Source organism: Bipolaris zeicola (genome assembly GCF_000523435.1).
Source record: "Bipolaris zeicola 26-R-13 unplaced genomic scaffold scaffold_133, whole genome shotgun sequence".
Taxonomy (NCBI): domain Eukaryota; kingdom Fungi; phylum Ascomycota; class Dothideomycetes; order Pleosporales; family Pleosporaceae; genus Bipolaris; species Bipolaris zeicola.
Window position 1 is genome coordinate 5029 of NW_006912182.1, and position 18199 is coordinate 23227.

At 39.5% G+C, this 18199-nt stretch overlaps 5 protein-coding genes across 5 annotated transcripts; 3 read left to right on the plus strand and 2 right to left on the minus strand.

The window, feature by feature from the left end:
* Nucleotides 1–803: 803 nt before the first annotated feature.
* On the minus strand, nt 804–4222 carry COCCADRAFT_101815 (uncharacterized protein; the record flags this gene model as incomplete). Its single annotated transcript, XM_007716273.1, has 3 exons — nt 804–883; nt 3695–3699; nt 4092–4222. Coding segments are annotated over 3 exons (216 nt in total), but the record flags the coding sequence as incomplete, so codon positions are not given.
* A 7763-nt stretch (nt 4223–11985) lies between these two features.
* Nucleotides 11986–13174, plus strand: COCCADRAFT_28001 (uncharacterized protein; the record flags this gene model as incomplete). Its single annotated transcript, XM_007716270.1, has 3 exons — nt 11986–12013; nt 12064–13105; nt 13135–13174. The coding sequence occupies 3 exons, from the start codon at nt 11986–11988 to the stop codon at nt 13172–13174; spliced, it is 1110 nt and encodes a 369-aa protein (XP_007714460.1).
* Nucleotides 13175–13634: 460 nt separating this feature from the next.
* COCCADRAFT_101860 (uncharacterized protein) lies at nt 13635–14537 on the minus strand (the record flags this gene model as incomplete). The annotated part of the gene is made up of 1 exon (XM_007716274.1): nt 13635–14537. One exon carries the CDS (start codon nt 14535–14537, stop codon nt 13635–13637), a length of 903 nt encoding a protein of 300 aa, XP_007714464.1.
* A 699-nt stretch (nt 14538–15236) lies between these two features.
* On the plus strand, nt 15237–16910 carry COCCADRAFT_6843 (uncharacterized protein; the record flags this gene model as incomplete). The annotated part of the gene is made up of 2 exons (XM_007716264.1): nt 15237–15815; nt 15867–16910. 2 exons carry the CDS (start codon nt 15237–15239, stop codon nt 16908–16910), a joined length of 1623 nt encoding a protein of 540 aa, XP_007714454.1.
* Nucleotides 16911–17247: 337 nt separating this feature from the next.
* On the plus strand, nt 17248–18027 carry COCCADRAFT_6844 (uncharacterized protein; the record flags this gene model as incomplete). Its single annotated transcript, XM_007716265.1, has 2 exons — nt 17248–17592; nt 17641–18027. 2 exons carry the CDS (start codon nt 17248–17250, stop codon nt 18025–18027), a joined length of 732 nt encoding a protein of 243 aa, XP_007714455.1.
* Between the last annotated feature and the right edge of the window lie 172 nt (nt 18028–18199).

Here is an 18199-nt window from a genome sequence, read left to right on the forward strand (position 1 = left end):
GAAATAAGTCGCCTACGAGACGCTATTAAAGCGTTAACAAAGCGAAAAACTTATAAGCGGCGCTATATACAGGCAGAGGGGTCTTAGACAGTTAGCTAGATAGCTAATTAGATCGCTAAGGTAGAGGGTAGTAGCTCTAATAAGGATGCAACGCCTGCAAAGAGGGTGCATACTAAACGGCGCTGCGGGCGTTGTAGCCAAATTGGACATAACTCCCGTACGTGCCAAGTAGAATTAGAGGATACAGAGGATAGCGACGCATCTAAAGAATAACATCTTATTCTATTTATTACTAAAAATTGTGGTGGTGTTGCGTAAGAAGTATTGCGACGTTGTTTTAGTGGGGGAACTGCGGCGCTCGGTGGGGTGCGGCGCTCGGTGGGGTGCGGCGCTCGGTGGTGAAACACGTTACCCTTACTACGCGCCCTCTTTTATGTCGTACGACTAATAGAAGTGATTTTAGCTACCTACAATGCTCCTATACTAAAGTCTAGTGTCCTACCTATCTAAATTCGCTTTCTTTTGCGCCCCTAGCGCTTTATTACTACTACTAATTGCTCTTTAAGCTCTCGTATATAGGCCTTCATAAGCACATTCTTATATAGCATCTCCTTAGCTCCTTTAATAAGCTTTAAAAAGCCTTCTTATATAGTATTTAGTGATTGTATAAAGAAGTCTCTTATAAGCTTTAACTATAATTTAAATTTATACAAATTACTAAGTGTTTTAGACTTCTAGGGTATTTCTAGCTAAGCTTCTTATAGTAGGGTATAAAGGCGTACGTTAAGGCGATTAATAACTCTCTACGCGTCAAGAGGGACTAGCCCTACTGCCTTAAAGGCCTTCTTACAGTTATTAGACGTAAACACGTCGAAAAACGCGTCTTAAAAGGCTAGTAAGAAGCGTTCCTTATTAATATACTAGACGTAGTAGCGTACTAAGTCTTTTACGCGTGAATAGTACTTCTACTTAAGAGGTAAAAAGTAGATAATATTAAGCGGCTAGAGTATATGCGATAAATAAGTAGGTATATAAATAGTAAGGATCTTCTATATAAGATAGTAGTCCTTAAATTCTTAGTTTAGGTAGCTCTTATAGCTATTAAGGATAAGTAGCCTATATAACCCTACCTAACGCGTCTTTATATACTTATTAAAGTGCTTTAACTACGCAAGGCTAAGCTTATTATTCGTCTAGCCGTTCTATAATACTAAGAGCTTCTAGTTATATAGTATATCCGCTTCTTCGTACTAAGTAGAGATATAGACGCGTCCCTTATAGATAATAAATAGCGGGGTAGTATACCCTATAGCGCAGATACTCTAAATAACTATAACCTACTCGCGATTGCCTNGCTACGTGAGAGTAGGCCTTGTACGATACTCTACGCCTATAACAACCTTCATTAAGCTAATTACACCTATCTAAAAGCTAGTCTCGTTAAAGTTATTTATATTATTAGAATATACTCTATACTTCTCATTTATCTCTTATATAAGACTAAACCACGCGTTAATAACCTCTAGATCTTCCTACTATATTCTTTAGTGGTCCTTTACTTAATTAAAAGCTGTTTTAAGCTCGTCTAAACGCGATATAAATCTCTCTACCTAGTTCTTACCTAAAGGTTGGCTATCTTGTACGCGTAGTAGTTTCTCTACTATATCAACTACCTCGCATAGTTAGGGAGCAAATCCTTATAAATCTAAATTAAGAATATATTATATGATTATTTACCCCTTAATTATAGTTAGTTTGCGGCAGTTTAGAGATACCTAGGGCCGAAAAGTGATTTTATTAAGCTAATTAGAAAGCCGCTGAAAAGGAATATTATAGATAGCAACAGCGCGTCAAATACTCTTAAACTAACCTATATTATAGGCCTAAATAGTAAGAGTAATTCTAGCTTCTCTCTAAGTTAATATCTCTTCACGTGGTTAGGACATATTACTTTGCAAGTGATGTTCGCGATACCAAGAAAAAGTGTCCGGCTCAGTGGTGTGTCCGGCTCGGTGGTGCTTTACGTTAATCCTAGTTAGATAAGTCTCTTTTTTAAGTTTTTTAGAGGTAATTCCGCAGCTTAGCGTTATACTTAGGCGCTATAGAGTATATCTCTTCTAGGCTTAACTTTACTCCTTCTTCTAGGATAATCTTATAATTCTAATTCTAGTATTCTACTAAGTCTATTACTTTATTTTTCTTAATTAGTTCCTTAAACTCTTATATTTAGTATTCTACTAGAATTACTAATAGTAGTTCGTTCTTTATAGGCGCAACTTATAGTAATAGTTCTTCCTTTATAGTCGCGACCTATTATATCTAAATAACTTCTATACTCTATGAGTTCTTTATATAAATTCTTACAATCTTATATAGTATGATCTTACTAAACCTTCTATTCTAGAGTAAGCTTTAGTTTATTAGGCGTATCTTATATCGTACTCTAGTAACCTTGCGCGTAGGTTCTTAGCTATAAATAGTATTCTTTTACTAAATAATAGTAGAGTGACAGGCGTCTAGCTAGTTATAACTAATTAGTATATTTATTTATTCTAGATCTATAATACTAATATTTATTTAGCTGCTTATATTCGCTACCTTAAGCGTTAATATCTTAGTTTCTAGCCTTATTACGCTACCTCTATATATTATAGGAGTTTCTTTAGCTAATATTATCTATATTAGTTATTCCTAGTTTTGATAGAGTATATTTTACTTCTCTACTACTCGTAGTAAGATAAGTATTTTAGAAGCTCTACTATCTATAAACGTAGTTAGTTTATAACTATACATAGATATAGGCGTAGTTAATTCTAACTATTTTCTAGTATTCTATACTATTCTAGGGGTCGTTTCAGAACTACCTTTACTAGCGTGACCATATCCCTAGTAGCATTCTAGTTTTTTAACTACCTACCTTTTCTCTACTTAGAAAAGTAGCTTTCGCATACTTTAGTAGAATAGTATATCATATACTAGTAATTATAATAAAAGCTTTAATAGATATTCTAGTATAAAGTTTTCTACTTTACTACCTCTATTATTAGTCTTAGCTTCTTTACTTTATAAATTAGGTAATCTATTACCTTATAAATACTTATAGATAGAGTACTATAGTAGTAATTATTTACTTCTTAAGTATTCTTAAACTATTATCAGTAGAATACGTATCTCTCTTTATAGTACGTCTATGAGAGTCGTTTATAGCCTTTATCCTTATTAGACTTTCTTAGCTTCTACTTAAGCATTCTAGTTATTATAACTCTTAGTTTCTATATCTTATATATTCTACTGTACTTAGAGTTATATTCCTTAGTAGATATTATACTATAGTAGTAGTCTTCTATCTTTTAAGTATTCTATCGTTATTTCTAATAAAACTAGTAACGTGGTTCACAAGCGAATCGCTCACCCAAGCGAATCGCTCGCGCCCCACCAGCGCGACAACTTCAACACATTATCACAGACTTTTATTACAGTTAATAAACTATTATAATATACTAAATTAATTATTAGAGTCGCTACTATTACTCGTACTATCTATCTTAACTACGCAGGTATGGGCGTTATGTCTAGTCTGCTTACAACGCCCGCACCGCCTCTCTCCTCGCACCCTCTTCGACGCACTCTCCCCATCACCACGACTACTACCCGCCTGTTCAGCTAATACTTCTTATACCTTATCTATATTAACAGTCTCTTCTGTCTATACGTATCGCCGCTTGCGGCTCTTACGCTTATTTACTATATCTAGAGCCTCTTAAAAAGCAGCTACTTCCTCCCTTATAAGCGTTATCTTATATACTATTTACTAAGCCTCTTTACTTAACTACGTAATGGAAGAAGCCTTCTCGTTAAGAGAACTTATAGAAGACTTAGGGCGATTTCTTACTCTCTATTAAATAAAAGTACTTTAAGCCTTAACTTCGCGGGCGTTGTGCGGTGTCTGCGCCTCCTAGGTATCTGCCTATCGTGGTGATTATTTTAGTGTCTACACTACTATATTAAGCTTTAATAGCATAGCCTATAGATTATATAGGACTAGACTAGCGGCTCTAAAACTAGCTTAGATATTCTCCTTCGTAATAGACTGCTTAAGAGCAGCCCTAAAGGCTAGTAGAAAGGTGTCCTTACTAATATAGTTAGTGCGGTTACGCACTAAGGCTAAAACTACGTTACTATACTTACGCTTTAATAGCCTAAAGTAGGCGATATTAAGAGGCTATAATAGGTAAGACGAGTGTATAAGTATATAGAGAAGAACAATATTCTTCTTCTTATAAAGATCTTAAAATTTAACTAAGTAGTAGCTCTTATAGCTGATAATAATAAGTAATTAATATCTATTTATAGTGCAGCTCTTTATATAGGTATTAAAGTGCTCTAACTAGGTAAGAGTAAGCCAATTATTCGTCCAGCTATTAGGACTAACTTTAAGCACCTAGTTGGTAGGCAGGTTTTTAAACTAGACGTTAATAAGCACCTTGCCCGCAAAGACGACGAAGGGTGGTAGCCGGCGACCTAATACACCCACGCCTTAGATTACAGTAACCTACTCATGGTTACCTAGCTATCTCTACTTCTTTTTACTATATCCTTTAGACACTATAATAACTAACTATAATAAAATCTTATCTATTATAAAGCTAGTTTTATTAAAGTTATAGATATTATTATCTATAATACCTTACTTCTGATTCGTTATCTTAACTAGATCGAACTAGTGCTGGATAGCTGCTAGGTCTTGGTAGATAGCTCGCTAGTAATTATAGGGACGGCTCTAGCGCGTACGGAGCTTAGGAGTTCTCTTAACAAAGTTATTAACCTAGTTCTTGCTAATAGGGTTACCCCCTCGCTTATATAATAGTTTATTAGCTATTACGCGAATATTAGCCTTTATAGGCGCAAATCCTCTTATAGACTCTTTAAGAATACGCTTAACTATAGCCTCCTCTTCTAGCTTATTTAGGCGCTTCGAGTTCGCTTTATAGTCGCGCCGAAAGCGTATCCTAGCGTCTCTACGCTGGAGTGTTCTTCGTAGAACGTTGTAGATCGCTACAGCACGTCTTTAGCTTTTAGCACAGTAGGAATTAAAATTAAAAAGAGTAAGTTAAATATCTAATTTAGTATAGAAAGTTTAAGTAGTACGTTGTTAAGACATTACGTGGTAACGTCTCGACGTTAACGCGCTGGTGCAAAGCGGCGCGCTCGCTTTGGTGGCGCGCTCGCTTGTGAACCACGTTATATAACTTCGTTCTTAATAACTTCTTTTAGACGAGTTTTATATGTCCTTTAAAGCGCTAAATTATTCTAATTAATTTATATATAGTATTACTTAAACTTAGCCGTATATACCAATACTAACTTAGTCTACTTTAGGCGTAAGATTACTTTCTTAGCCTAACTTTCTGCGTCTACCTCCCTAAAGATACGTTTTAATTCTTTCTTAAAGTTAGCCTAACTACTAAATAGATTCTATATTTCTTTCTTAGTTATCTTATTAGGAATATTCTCTAGAAAGACCTCTATATAAGGCTATATCTAACTAGCTACTTTTTCTTTTCTATAGGTATTAGCTATAAGGATCTTTTTTTCATTATTAGGTACTTTATTATAACTATAGTATAGTTTAATATTAGTAAGGAATATTTATAGCTTAGTGTAACTTCTATTATACTTATCTAGTATTACTATCTTAGGTTTCTTGATAGATTTTTTATTTAGCGTAGCTATTATTTAGCTTTTAAGCTCGTAAACTATAGCTTATAGATTAGCTACTATTTTCGCCTAGATATTAGTCTAGTACCTAAGATTCCTTAATTCTTATAAGGAGTGCGCGTCTTTGTCCACTTCTTTATTATTACTTAGCGTTAGTATCTTATCGTTAAGTACTAGATTAGGCGCTAGTCTAAGACTCTATACTAGTCCACTAGTACCAGTCTAAGATTAAGCATAATTATAAGATATCCTAAATCTTAATTCGACATCCTATTATTAATCTTCTAATTTACTAAATCTATAGGTAGTTAAAGTGTTACACAGAGTTAGGTGCTAGTACTTCTCTAAGCTTGATCTAGGTTAGGGCGAGTAAGATAGTGTAAAGAGCGCCGTAAGAGTTTATCTAGTATTGTAGTAGAGTAGTATACTTATATAGAAGGTAATAAAGATTCAATAACTACTAACCTATATTAGATAGACTAACTAGTAATAATCTTATAAAGTAAATTGATTAGTAAGGTGGTATAATTTAGGTTAACTATAATAGGAGTAAATAATAAAACCTTTCTATCCTTGTATCTTTATCGCTTCTAGTCTTACTATTAGAACTTTAATCTACTATTACTAATGGCTATCTCTACTTTCAATAGTTGCTATTATATATAGTATCTACTATTACCAATAACACTATCTTAGCGTGATAGCGTATTACGTGACCTTGCCCCGCGATACCTATTATTCCTAGTTATTATTTCAAGTAGTTCCTTAACTACTATACTATTATCACTAGAGAGAGAATCCTTTCTATTATTGCTTATAATACTAACCTTAAGAACCTAATTAGTAGATAGGTTTTTGAACTACACGTTAATAAGTACCTTATCTATAAAGATAATGAAGAGAGATATCTAGTAATCTAATATATTTACGCCTTAGATTATAGTAGTCTATTTATAGTTATTTAGCTATATACGCTTCTTTTCACTAGAACTCTCTAAGCTTATAATAACTAACTATAATAAAATCTTACTTATTATAAAGTGAGTCTTATTAAGAGAATAAGTATTATTATTTATTATACTATACTTCTTCTCTATATTCTTAACTAGATTAAACTAGTACTAGATAGTAGCTAAGTTTATATAGGTAGCTAACTAGTAATTATAGAGATAGCCCTAGCGCGTATAGAGCTTAGAAGTTCTCTTAATATAGCTATTAATCTAGATCTTACTAATAGGGTTTCTCTTAGACTTACATAATAGTTTATTAGCTATTACTTAAACCTTAGTCTTTATAGACGCGAATTCTTACATAGACTTCTTAAAAATATAGTTAACTATCATCTTCTCTTCTATCTTATTTAGATACGTTAATTTTAGTATATAGTTATATTATGAGAGCTATCTAGTACATTAGTAAGAAAAAGTTCTTTATATTATATCATAGATAGAGATAGTACATCTTTAGCTTTTAATATGTTATAATTAGAGATTAAAGAGAGTAAGCTATAAATCTACTTTAGCATAGAGGGTTTAAGTAGTATATTATTAAGGTATCACGAGTTATAGTGTTAATATTAGCGCGCTAGTAGAGGGTAAGTCACTCGCTTAAATAAGCTACTTACTCAGAAACTATATTATACTTAACGTGTTTCATTAGTAGGTAGGCTACTGTAGTATAGAGGCCACTTCTCTATACTATTATCACTTTGTAATAGTATTATATAATACTACTATAACTTTTCTTATCAAGTAGAATAAGATATTATTCTTTAGACGCGTTACTATTCTCTATATCCTCTAATTCTACTTAATAGTTATAAGAGTTATATCTAATTTAGCTATAACACTTATAGTGTTGTTTACTACGTACTCTCTTCGTAGACGTTATACTCTTATTATAGCTACTACTCTCTATCTTAGTAATCTAATTAGCTATCTAGCTAACTATCTAGAACCTCTCTACCTATATATAGTGCTAATTATAAGTTTTTTACTTTATTAACGCTTTAAAAGCGTCTTATAGGTAATTTGTTTTCTTCTATATTAATACTATATAATAAGCAATCTACTAATCTCCCTTACTTACCTACTATATTTACTTCTTTAGAGAGATAGTAGAAGACTCTTACTAGACTTATATATAGTTTTAAATAAGCGAAGTCTACGCCTCTATATCGCGTGCGTTATATAGCGTTTTTAGCTCTTAGGTAGTAGTCTCTTACGCTAGTAGAGTTAGCGTACGTAATATAACGTTAAGCTTTCACAAAATGATGAAATAATTATATAGAGTAAGCTTAGTAACTTAAAACTCTCTCTAGATGTTCTCTAGTATAATAGCCTTATAATAGGCCTATTTAAACGCTAATAGGAAGGTTTCTTTACTAATATAGTAAATGCGATTACGTGCTAAGACTAAGATAGTATTACTATACGCGCGCTTTAACGGCGAGAAGCAGCCTATATTAAGAGGCTATAAGAGGTGCGATAAGTAGAGAGGTATATAGAGAAGGATTATCTTTATCTCTTTATATAGATCTTAGAAAGCTACTAAGTAGTAGCTCTTATAGATATTAATAATAAGCAGCCTATACGTCCCTATAGGCCGCGTATATGAATTAAAGTAATAAAGCTAATTAAGCGCTAGATTATTATTTATCTAGCCTATAGGACTAACTTCGATTACTTAGTCGCGTAGCAGATCCTCTGTAAACTAGGTAGAGATTAGAACCTTACCTATAAAGATAAGAAACGCTAGAATATATATACCTATTACGCTAACGCCCTATATTAGCGTAATCTACTTACGATTACCTAGCTAGATCTTCTTTATTCTTCCTAGTTTATCTAAGCCTATAATAACTAACTATAATAAAATCTTGCCTATTGTAAAGCTAGTCTCGTTAAAGTTATAGATATTGTCGTCTATAATACCCTACTTCTACTTTATCGCCTAGACTAAGTCGAACCAGCGCTAGATAGCCGCTAGGTCCTTACAGGTAGCTTGCTAGTAATTATATAGACGGCTCCAGCGCGTGCAGAGCTTAGGAGTCCCCTTAATAAAGTTATTAATCTAGTTCTTACTAATAGGTTTACTCCTACACTTATATAGAAGTTTATTAGCTATTACTTAAACGTTAGGCTTTATAGGCGTAAATTCTCGCGTAGACTCTTTAAGAATACGCTTAACTATAGCCTCCTCTTCTAGCTTATTTAGGCGCTTTAAGTTCGCTTCATAGTCGCGTTAGGAGCGCTTTCTAGCGCGTTAGTAAGATAAAGTTCTTTAAGGTATATTATAGATAGAGGCAGCACGTCTTTAGCTTTAGATACGTTCTAACTAGATATTAAAAAGAGTAAGCTAAAGATCTAATTTAGAGTAAGTTAATAGATAATTACGTTATTGAGACATGACGCGTTGTAGTGTTGACGTCGACGCGCTGGTGGGGCGTGAGCCATTCGCTTGGGTGAGCCATTCGCTTGGGTGAGCCATTCGCTTGTGAACCACGTTAGTAAGTTTAAAGATATAAGCCTTTAGTATACTTATTCTATAGTTTATTTCTTAGACTCTATTTTTAATTTTCTATTAAGTTACTTAGTATTGTCTATCTATCTTATCTTATTATCTATTTTTCTAATTCTAAATTAAAGTCTTTCTTTTATATCTTTATCTTACTTTTATTAACGTACCTCACGGGTTCGTTGATCACACGGGTTCGTTGATCACTTTTGCCAAGACCCCACCAAAACCACCACATTATGGCCTAAAATAGCCCACTTTCGACCTGCATAGCGTAAAGAAATATAAGATATCATTCTAAGTCTACTTCTACTACCTGCTTATATGTTCGCGCATTATGCCTAGTTCTATTATACTATTTATATCGTCTTTAAGATAGTTTACCCCCTTTAGCGCGTTTCTACTTCTTTAACTTCTTCCTATTACTACGCGCACTAAAGTTCTAGAGAGTAGCTAAGCGCTCTCTATCTTTAACTATTAAGGTTCTCTCTACTTAAACTTATTTTCTTTTATGCGATTTTCGTCGCGTGGCGGCTAGGTTAGCTGCTTTAAGCTTAGTAATCTGCTTTTACGCTAACACCAGCTTATACGCGATAATAGCTGCCCTCTTTAAGATCTTTTTAAAGGCCTCTATTATAGACGTCGGTGAACTATCTATATACCTTTAAATTCTCTACTTTACTAGCGTTAATTATAACCCTAATTCTAGGGTATTATTAGAGGTTTATAATACCTAGGGCTAGTTATAAGTAGGTAGGGGTAATAGAGTGTGTAACTAAATATCAAGGGCGGATATAACCTATTCTAGGTTAAATAAGACTAATCTAGCGCCTTAAAAGCCTCTTTAGACGCTACTAGCTATAAATAATGCGTTAAAAGCCTACTTAAAGTAAGAAAGAAACTCTTATTTTATAATACAACTAATCTAGGTGCGTATAAGTAATTTAACTTAGCGCCTATAGACCTACTTTAAAGAGGCAAAATAGCCTATATTAAGGGGCTATAAGAGGTAAGACGAGTATATAGGTATATAAATAGTAATAATAGCGTTATCTTTATAGTACTTTTAGAAATCTAGCAAGTTAAAGCTCTTATAGCTATTAATAATAATTAGATAGTAGGCGCCTACCTTCTTTATCTTTATATACTTATTAAAGTGCTTTATCTATATAAGACTAAGCTTATTAGTCGTCTAGCTATTCTTAGAGACTCTAATAACCTAGTTCTAGGGTATATCGCTATTCTTATACTAGTTAGAGAGGTAGTAGCGCGCCTTAAGGATAATAAAGGGCGGAATCGTCTATCTAGTCGCGTTAATGCCCTAGATAACTATAGCCCACTCTCTATTACCTAGCTAGATAGTCTTAGACCGTCTACGTCTCTCTAAAGCTATAATAATAGCTCTAGATCCAATCTAGCCTATTATAAAGCCTATCTTATTAAAGTTTTACGTATTATTATCTTAGATCCTATACTTAGCTTTTATATTAGCTACTAGGCTAAACTAGTTTTAAATAGCCTTAGAATCCTTATAAAGGGCTCTCTTATGGTCGTACTTGCGATTAAACTTTACTTTAAGCTTAGGGCGGCGCTTAACGAACGTGCTAGGCTAGTTTTAGCTAACCTAGTCTAGATTACGCTTAGCGTATAAAGAATTGGCTTTATTAGCTATATCTATAAGCCTAGAGGGAAATCTACGTAAATTAAGGTTAAGTATATACTTAATAACTACCTTCTCCTTAAGCTTAGTTAGATTTATCGTTTTAGGCTAGTAATCTACCTATAAAGGTTATCCTACGCGTTATTAACTTAATATGCTTTAGAGAACGTTAAAGATAGCTATAGCGCGTTATTATAAGAGATTCGCGTCTTATTTAAGAGCTTAAAGAGCAAGCTATATCTAAAACTTAGTAGAGGGCTCTAAATACTGTTGTTATTGCGACATTTAGGTAGGGTAGGTGTTTTAGTAGGGTCTTGGCAAAATTGATCAACGAACCCGTATAATTAACGAACCCGTGAGGTACGTTATACTTTTTTTCTTTATTTAATATATTTTTAATCTTAGTAAGATATAATTCCATAAAAAAAAGGATTCATAAACTAAATAGAAATTAAAGCTACCTAAGTATAGTTTATGGTATATTATGATGGAATTAAATATAAAAGTGCAAAAAAGGGGTCTTACCGCGACTCGAACGCGGGGCCTCTCGCAAGCTGTGCTCGGGAAATCCCTAAGCGAGAATCATACCACTAGACCATAAGACCGTGTAGCTCGAGTAGCTATTGATGAAAGAATTGAGCATTTGCTATTCTATATATGAATTAAATCCGAGAGTCGCACAGTCACATCGTACTTGTCCTATCCGGGAACAAACCACGTCTCATTGTTGTGGGGCTTCAGCTGTGGGGCCGGTTGACCCACGGACGCGACATCGCCACTTAAGAATAGTATACGTATTACCGTCTAATTGAGATGGTTGTGTAAAACAACTGCTGTGGACTTGAGGGCAGTCATGGTTTATACTGCCTGTTCTTTGCTACTTCCTTCATGTAACTCCCGATTGATACGTCATATGCATTACCGCAAGGGTCGTGCATGCATCATCGACATCATAAACGCAATTTCCCGAACTGCGCTTGCGTGACCTCTGCTCCATTCCGCAAGCTTCACTCACTGGGACAATGTATCCAATGACTGTCGCTTTACTACCGCCAGCTCCGCGAATTTATACATAACCATCGTAATGCAAAATGGTCATCCGATTATTTGTTCCTGAAGGTATGTGTCTGAAAGGCACAGGCGGCGCATAGCTCCTGACCGAGCTCTAGGCGAGGGACAACATCCGCTCACGCGAAAACGACCCAGCGGCCTCCCTGCAGAGCTTGACCTGATCACATCACCATGGAGAAGTTCTCTTGCTGCTGCTGGCATCACCGGCCTCTTTGCGCTTGTTGGCCGCTCATATCCAGGCACGGTCCTGCGTTCCGCAGCCTTCTTCAGCGTTGTCGATCTCTCATGGACAGCTGCTGGCTTGTATGGGCAACGGGAGATAAATAGAGGGGTGTTCAAAATGGAAAATATCACGCCAGAGCCTGGAAAGCTATGGCAAAAGACAACGGGCTGGACTGCAGATGATGCGATGCTGGCTGGTGGAGTATTGGGCATTGTGACGGCCCTGAACCCGCGCGCTTTCCCTGGAGCCTATGGGATCTCAAGGTTCATTGGAGCAACGACCGTCGGATGCGCACTGGGCTACAAGACTGGACAAATGTTTATAACTCGCATCGACCCGCGACTTATGAGTATCATTGAGTCATCCGACAGGGTAAACCGGAGAAGAGCATATGAAAAATTGCAGCGTGATGAGGAAGCGAAAGCTTCGTTATCACTCGTTGGCAAACTTGCGCTCAAGTATCATTCATCTCCATATCTACAGATTCTGCGCAACCCTCTATATTTTGCAAGGGCCAGGGGGATGAGTGGTATGTCTAGCGGACAGCAGCACGCGACACCGTCGAGCCGAGCATCTCAGGGGCCAGCGTTGAGCTCTTCGCTGCAAGCAGACACGGCCAAGTTTACCCTCATACAAATAGAGTTCAAAGCAGACGATCTTACAGGGCCAGACATGGAAGCAGGCTATCGAGCATACAAGGACAGTCTTCAGACACGGGACGAAAGCGTCATCCAAGAGTGGCGGGAGAAAATCAAGAGGGACAAGGAACAAGTAAGAATGGAAATGAACTTTTTGTGGAGGCATCTTGGGCTTATGGAGCATGTCTTTTACCTTGACGACAAAGAAGACAGAGCTAAAGACATATTGCGACGAGAGCTACAACTAGTCAACAACATGACTGGGGACATGATTGTTCGGTATGCGATCCTCGGATACCACGAAGCAGACTCAGAAAAGCAATTGCGGCAGAAGCAGCGAGCGGATAAGGTTTCACTACCCAGCAGAGAATCCGAGACACCGCAGCAGTCGGCAGCAGTTGCGCAAGACGACTTCCATGGCCCAATCATTGCCACGGAGCAAGTGCGTACCAACTGGATAAGGCAAAAGCAGGTCCTACATCACCTCGAGCATACTTTGTCACAGTATGAAGAAATGCAGCCAGCGGAAGGATCAGCAGTGTTTGAGCATCGCAAGCAACTCCAGCAAAATGTGGAAGATCTGAAGAGAAATGTTGAGGCTACTGAACGGCTACTTCATTGGTTCGAGGTGCAGGTACAACTGGCCGAGGACAAGGCCAATACCAAGAGAGAAAATTAGCACTAAGTACGCAATCATTGATGGGTTGGCAAGGATACACCTTATTTTGGAGCAGCTTGACTGGCGAATATTTCGCTAATGCAAAGATACTCTGTCTGCACAAGACTGTGTTGACGCTAAATTAGTGTCCTAGAACGCAGCTTCCTTCGTCTCCTGCGCAACCCCAAACGTAGCTCCTCCCTCTTTCAAGAACCGTTTCTCTTCCTCTGTACTCTCCCTACCCAACGCCCCATTCCGATGCGGATATCTACCAAACCTATCCAGTATATCTCTATGTTCCCTAGCCGACTTGTTGTACCCCTCAAGAAACATCTTTGTGCCTTTGTATCCCTCTAAACTTGCTACCTCTTTCTCCAGCTCATACACAATGCCGTCTACAAAATCGTGATCAGCTACGTCTTCAGAGTGGAGAAGCGGCATGTAGAACCACATTCTATGCGGCGACGAAAGGCGGAAGACTGGATGTAAATCCGGGCGTGGAATAGGCGACTCGGGGGATAAGAGCGTACGGACTAGATGCTTCGCCACGCAGTCGTAGTGGTTGTATACAAGCTGCAGCCCAGAATCTGTACGGTATATATTCCGCGGTATCTGGTCGAGCAGCAGTGCCATACTAAGCGCCGTCCACGCCGCTTCCTCGCTATTCGCATCCCCATTTGGCTCAGCAATACGGCGCAATTCGTCGAGGAACGGGTGCGCGGTCGCGTCGGGGCATTTGTCGGGGCCAATGGCTTCCAACGCGGGAGAAAAGGCTTCGCGACATTGTGTGTCGAATGCGACTCGTTCGGCGGGGCTCGCCATGAACCAGCGCTTCACCACGGTCATGTCGAGCTCCTGCCCGCTGGTGTCGATACCGGGGAACCATTTCGATATTACGCGGTCGTATAGTGTGCGGTTGAAGAGAGAGGGGTCGAGTTTGAATGAGGGCGAGGTGGACATGGTGCGTTGGGGAACTGGCGCGCGGATGCTGGACAGGTAGAGACTGGACGTTAGGCAACGCAGAGGCGTGCGGACTGCTAAGCGGGTGAGCATCGTTAGTTTTTCATGACTTTGTTAGCTATGGGATGCGATCTTTTTATCTATATGTGAATCGCGGTGACATCTCGACAGGATTCGCGCTGATTCTAAGACTACATTTTCGCTATGTTGCTGAAGGATGGATGTGCATGTGGGTTTCGGCAGCTTCGGGAGCCGACAGAGCGACTGCTGACTAACGATTGGATGGATAAGGTGCTTGTTATGTATCATCGCATTTGAGCATTGTCTTTGTGCCATCTGAACAGCGGGAAAACGTGTCATTTTTCAGATCGCATGGTTTCGACCCTGCTGGCGAGAATGAGCGCGTCAGGTCCCGCTTAGAGGCTTCAAGAAAGTGGCGACTAGCACGTGCTAACGCGCTATGGGAGCCCATATCAATTTCCCTATTGCCATAGGCTGACCGAATATGGGGTAAGGTGGAGAAGATGCTCTGGACAAAACACGGGCTAGCAGCCTATCAAGCTTTACTCCACATTCCCCTCATTCATCTGCCTGTACCATACTCAGGCCTCTTAGCCTAAACATGTGGGGTACGCAACCTACATCAAACCATGCGTGTTATCAATAGAATGTCCATACTTATTCCAATATCCAGAAAGCCTAGTTCCCAGAGTCTATTCCCTAAGAGCACTGTGTTTTTTGTTACGCTTCATGTTCTTCCCCAACATACACCCCAGCCATTCCTAGCCCCACATGCACACCTTTGCCCTCCTATCCTTGCTGCTCGCGACCTTCGTTGTCTACACACGATACAAGAACAAACTGCCGCCCGGCACAAAAGCCGCCCCTGGGCCTGCTGGCCTTCCAATCCTCGGAAATGCACATCAACTCGGCCAGCAACCACATCAGCAAATCACAGCATGGGCTCGCGAGTATGGCGAAGTATACAGGATCCGACTTGGTTGGAATGATTGGTACATGATCTGCTCGCCTAATGCGTGCAAGGAGATTCTCGACAAGCAGTCTGCATCCACCAGCTCGCGAGCACCACTGCCTGTATCTGGAGATGCACTGAGCGGGGGAATGAGATTCTTGTTCATGGAGTATGGACCTAAATGGCGAAAGTTAAGAAGCATCAGCCACAAGCTGCTGACCCCAGCTGTGAGCGCCACTTTCCAACCAAGTCAGGAATTCGAAGCAAAGATGCTGCTTGAGGAGATTTTGCACGGAGCGGATACAGACAAGGGAAATGGGGCCAGTTACAAAGCGATCAGAAGATACACCGTTAGTGTCATCATGACAAGTACTTATGGAAGACGTATACCAGATTGGGTGAGTATGAATATGCAAAATCCATCTGATGATTTGGGTTAAAAGGATTAGGACTGCGACGAAGTTCATGGCATTTACGGTATCATGAACGATTTTTCTCTCTTGGCAAAGCCAGGCACTTACCTTGCTGACACACTTCCTTTCCTCGGAAAACTCCCTCCAAAACTACAGTGGTGGCGCAAAGAAGTCAAACCATACTTTGAAAAGCAAGCTAAGCTATGGATGTCGTTTTGGAGCACCTTGAAGACGCAGATGGAAACCAAGCAAGCTCCCGAATGCTTTGTGAAGCAGTTTATGGAAAGCGACTACGAAAAGCAAGGTATCAGTGAGCTACAGGCAGCGTTTCTGGCAGGTAGTATGATTGAAGCAGGAAGCGAAACAACTTCCGCAGCACTCAATACGGCGATCCTTTACCTCTCTGCAAACCCACATGCCAGGCAAAGGGCATTTGAAGAGATCCAGAAAGTCACATCGTCTACTCGATCTCCAACCTTCGATAACGAGCCCGAGTTGCCTTATATACGTGCCATTGTCAAAGAGACACTGCGTCTACGTCCTGTCACCAACTTCGGTACACCGCATTTCACCACCGCACCCGTCGACTATAACGGCATTCACATCCCTGCACAATCGGTCGTATGTCTCCAACAGTACCCCATCCACTACGATCCCAACGTCTTCAGCGAACCCCAGCGTTTCTATCCAGAGAGATATCTCAACCACCCACACGGATCAGGTCACTACGCTGCTGGACCTGCAGCAAGCCGCGACCACTGGGCTTTTGGCGCCGGCCGCAGAATCTGTTCTGGCCTCCACCTGGCGGAGAATAGCATGTTCATTGTTCTTGCAAAGTTGCTTTGGGCTTTCGATATCTTACCGCCGCTTGATAGCTCGGGAAAGGAAATCGAGGTTGATACTAGTGATGAGGCGTTCGATGCGATTGGGAGTACCACGATGGCGAAGCCGTACAATGTGAGGTGGAGAGTTAGATCTGAAGAGGTTAAGAAAACTCTGTTGCGAGAAGCGGCTGAGGGGAGAAGGGATGGTTATGTGCTTAGAGGGATACGTGTGGGTGAAGAGGGTGTTGAGGTTTGATGTTAGCAGATTTATTCACGTGGGTTTTCCTTTCACCTATCATTTTGAAAATGGACATGTTTGTTGCGTGATCATTTGAACAAATAGGGTATGACGACGATTGCTTACCGTAACTGGAGAAACCTTTTTGCGAAATCATTAATGTCCCGTGAATGTGATCACTGTTTACCTTTACCGCGTTTGCTGTCCCCACTTTACTTATCTGACCTCACTGTCACTTCCCTGACTATGCCCTTGGTGCCAAAAACCCTTCCCCTCTATTTCGACACACCATCCGAGAAACAACACCTTCACGCAATTAAACACATGCACGACGATGACGAAAAAGACCAACACCATGGAGTTAAGCGACTTCGACACGACAGTCTCCAACCTCAACGTCTATCAAGGCGACACTATTGAAGACGTCATGAACATCCCGTTTACGACTGTCGTGGATACTTCCATACAAGACTTTGGCACACTATACCCGCATGACCAGGCAGAGCTGAGTGAGGACGAGCAGATGAGCAAGTACCGCGGACTGATGGAGGAGAAATTGCGAGCGCAGGTGTCAGCGCAAGAAATTGAATCCAAATTGGTGGCAACAGCAGAAGCAGCTGAGCTGTATCCAGCTCAAGATAGCTACCAAGATGGTGGAAGTGACGTCAAAGCCACTCATGATCCATCCGCGGCTCAAGAAGTTAGTATGCGTCCACACGAAGATGAACAACTGCTAACACTCCAACAGCCCTCCAACGCAAACGCCAACAAACCCTCACCTCCCACACCACCTCTGTCCCACATCCGTCGAGCCTCCGAGCCCATTCTATCTCCAAGTACCTCGTCAACCATAGACACTCCATTCAGCGCACCCTACACTACTCCCTCAAGCCCAACCCCCAGCCCACCTCCGCCATCCAAGAACCGTCGAAACACAAACCCACGGAAAACCGACCATCAGCGGCCCCACTACAAAGTTGAAGAAGAAGAAGAAGCCCTAGTAGACCTCGAGCAATACCGGACCATGGATCTAGCACCCTTGGAGCCTATCATGCAAAGTAGCACTGCGGGCGATTTAATTACGCATGGTACACCGATCAAAGCGCGAGATGTGGACATTTTTCTCTCAGGATAGTGAAGACGACGGAAGACAAGATAGAGAAGTGATGAGACTATTGTTGATGTCTAGTTGTAGCAGTGAAGAAATAGCTCTGGCTCAATCACACAGTAATGCCAATGTAGATGTAGCAAAAAAATAACTTCATATTTCAACCTTTCTCTCTCCCCCATTTACTCCAGGTTGGATA